Source organism: Ctenopharyngodon idella, chromosome 16 (genome assembly GCF_019924925.1).
Source record: "Ctenopharyngodon idella isolate HZGC_01 chromosome 16, HZGC01, whole genome shotgun sequence".
Classification (NCBI taxonomy): domain Eukaryota; kingdom Metazoa; phylum Chordata; class Actinopteri; order Cypriniformes; family Xenocyprididae; genus Ctenopharyngodon; species Ctenopharyngodon idella.
Window position 1 is genome coordinate 4,768,245 of NC_067235.1, and position 4,815 is coordinate 4,773,059.

General features: G+C 36.2%; 1 protein-coding gene across 2 annotated transcripts in view; it reads right to left on the reverse strand.

Moving 5' to 3' along the window:
- Window positions 1–1,813, reverse strand: part of bckdhb (branched chain keto acid dehydrogenase E1 subunit beta) — a 104,081-nt gene extending 102,268 nt beyond the window's left edge. The window contains exon 1 of one of the 2 annotated variants that reach the window (XM_051865494.1): window positions 1,575–1,812. In XM_051865494.1, coding sequence (XP_051721454.1) covers window positions 1,575–1,767 — 193 coding nt within the window. In that variant the 5' untranslated portion in view covers window positions 1,768–1,812. Of the gene's footprint in view, window positions 1–1,574 lie in introns of both variants that reach the window. The other variant, XM_051865495.1, reaches the window with a different exon arrangement.
- Between the last annotated feature and the right edge of the window lie 3,002 nt (window positions 1,814–4,815).

Sequence of the window (4,815 nt, forward strand, 5' to 3'; positions counted from 1 at the left end):
CATAACGATTGAATGTGACACTGATTTCAAAGTTGAATAAACAAGTAGTTAAAATTAAATCACTTACATTTTAGACGCAATACTTACTTTTTGTTATGTTTCAGCAGCGAAAATAGTTCCAAACAAAGATCACACCAGAACCATTTCGCATCTCACAGAAACACTCGGCTGTGTTTTCATTACAGAATGATTCAGCGTTTTGAACGAATTGTTTGAGGCAAAGATTCAATGACCCTTTCATAAAGAACTGCCTCATTCTTGAATGAATCAGCCGTTTGAACGAATCGTTTGAATGAATGACTCAATGACTTACTCAATAAGACGGTCACCTGCCGCCACCTACTGCCGGTTTAGTTTCATGTTTGAAAGTATCATTCTTTCCAACATTTCTTATTTGTATATTCATTTTTTTAAACAAACTCATAACATCATTTAATGCAGTTTTAATTTTTCAGTGTAAATGATTTAAATTAATTGGTAACAGCCCCATAGTGTCTTATTATTCTAGAATTTATTGATCAAATTTAGGAATTTAAAATGAAAGATGAAGCATACATTTAATAAGATTAAAAAAAGCCCTTTATAAAAGGTAAAAAAAAAAAAATGCCCTCAGGGTAAATATCACAAATATGCAGATTTAAATATGTCAAAACTGATAGAAAACCTGATGAGAATATTGCTTCAGAATATTCATAAATCCATTTTTTTTTCCGGGCAAGTAAATGACAAGACTTAATGTATATATATAGTTGTGGTTAAAACAAAACAAATATTGCTTTAATGTGTAGAAAAGGAGAAATTTTAGCCTGTTAAACTGCAACACCTTCATTTACAAAACTATAATTAAAAAACAGCAATTATAACAGCAGCATTAATGTCAATATAATATAAATTGTTGCATTTTGTTATGCAGCGATTCTATGTTTATGTATGCAATTATGAATACAGCACTAATATAAATATGATACTAGTATGAATTTAGATTCTTTCAATATTTTACCTGTTTTAATAAAAGGAACTGTCACAATATGTCTTAAAAGTCAGTTCATAAAGTGGGCCATTTTAGCTGATGGAGGCATAGTTTTAATACTTACCTTTAATAAACCAGTAAATTTGAACTTTAAAGACTTCTGAATAACTTTTAATACAAACAGTGTTTTTAATAAAAAAAAATTTTTTTTTTTTTTTTTTTTTATGTTGTTTAGGTTAATAAATCTCAGCATCTTTTTTTAACACAGACCAAGTTATATCATTCAAGATCTCCAAAAGTTATGAATGTATGGAAATGACCTTAACAACTAATCAAATCACCTTTATATGTCAAGCACTATTGTGGTCACTGTTTACATCATACAACTATAAACAAGACTGACAAATCAGTTTTGTCCGACGCTCGTTACGAGTTTACATTGTCATGTCTAGTATGTTTACATTAATTTCGGTTTGTTTATGATTTATTCGATTTCTTATGAATACTATTTAATAATGGGAGCTTTAAGAGATGAATTACATGAACAGCTCACTCTATTGTCATTATCCCAGATGTATTGTAAAGTGTAAACAAGGGCATTTACCATACTGAGTAGGCACAGGGTCAGGATGATAGGTGAAGTGCGCTGCATGTCTTCTCTGTGCTTTCGGCTTGGCTGTGCAGTCGGGAGACAGTTTAAGCAGAGTTAACCCCAAACTGCTGTGCACGCCACCGGTTAACCCGGTTAATGAAGACTTAACGCCTGAAGTTCTCAAGAAGAGCCGCGTAGCCGCCATTGCGCTGGAAACCAAGCAGGAAAAGCGTGCTGACGTCAACACTCACATGGACTACTGCTGCTCTGATTGGCTGAACGCGTGGGAGGAGTTTTGATTGACACACGTAACTCTACCTAGACCCGAATTCCACGGACCCCAAAATATGATCATCTTAGTGTTAAGGACCCCGATCCTAACATTTAAAAGACATCTATCTTTTATAAAAACCCAAATGTATACACTTAAGTATTAATATTATATATCTAAAATCAGTTTATTTATTATAAGTTACATTATAATATTTTTTTAATCACATTTTATTCATTTATTCATTTGAATTAGGGATGTGACGGTGAGAAAATTTTCCCACCGGTTAATCGACATGTGGGGGGCGGGGCCTCTACCCCTTTTTTTTTTTTTTTTTTTAATCGCTTATGGGGCCGTTCATATATCGCGGCCACGTCGCTTTCTCCTTGTTTTCAAAGCTCTTGCGCTCCCGTGGCGTCTGTCATTGCTATGCAACCATGAACTGCGCTCTCCGCGACGAGGAATTCTGACAGGAAAAATAAAAACCCGCCCTGTACAGCTATGATCAGCTGTTCGGCTGAGCTTTCGATGTTTTGTTACGGAAAGGCCGACTTTCACTTTCAAATTAACGGCAATTGCTTGAATGGTGGGTTACTCTTACTGAAAAACGTAAGTTATGTGTGTTATGGTTCGTTAAGAGCAGAAGAGAACTCGATACTGGCGCGCGCGCGTTGTGTGTGTGTGTGTGTGTGTGTGTGTCACATAGGCAGGACATTCACAGACAGGTGCTGTGTTCGAAATCACCCCTATACCCTCATTCACTATTCCCTACATTACTCCACTAATATAGTCCACTTGAAGGAGTGAATGAAACGAGTGAGTGAATTCGGACACTGAGTGCACCAGAAGGGCTGCCGATTTCGCATAGTTTGTGCTTGCTGTTTAATAATAATTTGAAATGTAGCAAACTGGCAGCTCCAGAATAATTATTTTAAACTCTGCCATGAAAACTAACATGTACAAACCTTAGTTAAACGATTTAATGATCAATTAAAAAGGAAATTATACCTGTATGATATTATACTGGACCAGCGCGGTTTGGAAAATGAATGGATGATTGATTCAGCTGCGGGCGCCATCTCCTGGCGAGACGCGGGAATTCATTCAGCACGCGACTCTCACAGTGCATTATGGGTATTCTCTAGCCGTTGAGTGTGCATCGGTTGTACCACTCGTTATTGTAGTGCATTGTGGGATTGAATGAGTGCACTCAACATCGTCCACCACTACAAATGGCTGTCCCCTCAAATAGTGGCCTATTAAAGGGTATAGGGGGCGATTTCGGACACAGCCAGGGGTGCGTTTCCCAAAAGCATCGTTAGCCAACTAACATCGCAAGTTCCGTCGTTACTTAGGCTACATAGTTCAACGATTTGGTGTTTCCCGAAACCATCGTTCAAACGATCATTCGCAAACTTGTGTGGTTGTAACGACAGCTCTCGAGCTGTAGTTAGAAGCATAGTTTCTTGTTTTTATGACATGTGGATTTAATAAATCGTTATCTTGAGCAAAACAAGCAAGCTGACATTAAGTGCAATGTATATCATTTATTTCGAATATATACAAATGTCATTTATATATTTTAGTTTGTCAAGAGATTTAAAGCACTGTTTTTGGAGAGTGCGCATGTGCGTACGTGCTCTGGTACGTCAGAACAAGCATTTGATTTAATCTTCAAATAAAGCAAAATAACTGAGGAAAATGAGAATTAGTCCTCTAATGCCATGTCCGTAATTTATAGCAAAAAATCTAGCATTAATTCGATCTCAAACGGATTCATTTAAAGAAGTTATTACTCCACTACCTGCATGGCATCACTCACTAACGTGGTTGAACGACAGGTTTACGACAGTACGGTTTCGGGAAACAGTCGTGACTAGCTAGTTGATTTGTTCAATGATGCATCGTACTATGGTAGTTCAGCGGCGAGTTACATCGTTGCTCGGGAAACGCACCCCAGCGCGTTCTCTTTTGCCTTGTCGCGATTGAACGGTTTAAAAGCATTAGCATGAATAAGAGCTTGATCCTATAACGCAGAAAACGGATACTACGTTAATTGCATTAAATGCAAATATTTTTAACGCGTTAAAGTGGGGAAAAAAATGAACCTCGGTGGACAAGTGATGAAACCGGTGTTGCGACTGAACACCGACTACCGTAGCAAGCCTAATTTGAATCCAATTTATTTATTGTTTATTAATCATGTTGATTTTTTTACATTTGTTACAGTTTTTCTCTAGACCGTTGCTCTCTTGCGGCCCCCGGACCCCAGTTTGAAAACCCCTGACCTGGACATTTTTTTTAGCGATGAAGTAAAACTAATCGTAATAGATTATTAAAACATAATGTGAGTTTGGAATATAAGACTGACAAGCATTTGAAAAGCATGTTTATTTGTTGATTCAGTCATTACTGTTATGAAGTACTTTTTCATTCATAAAGGTGTTAATACTTTGGGTTCAACATTAAACGTGAAAGCATATTAGGTTTTCTTAACAATATCACAAACTTCTAAAATGTTTGTTTCAAACAAAATTTTTTTGGACAAACATTTTTTCAGTTATTATGGATTTGGTGTCCACAATATCCCTTTCCAAGCCATTTTTGTAATATTTCTTCAATAAAAGTAAACTCCTTAATGACATCACACAGGAAGTGACATCATTTTTGGTAGGAGAACAGTATAAACAGAACCCCCTCTCCTGGAGGCACTCAAGACTCTTTCTCTTTTAAACAAAATCAATCAATTTCCATTTTAATGGAAATCCATAGAGAAGATGAAACAGAAGCCTGTTTTAATCATTAATGGACAGTGAACAGTAATCATGCATTCTGATGAAATAGTGTCGTACTGAAATAGCTTTATAGAATATTAAATTCACTGAAGAATAAGATGGCAGTGAAAACATGTTAATGTGTCATACTGCAGTAGAACTAGAATTACTCCCAACTTGGTTACAAATAAACACTACATTTGGAATA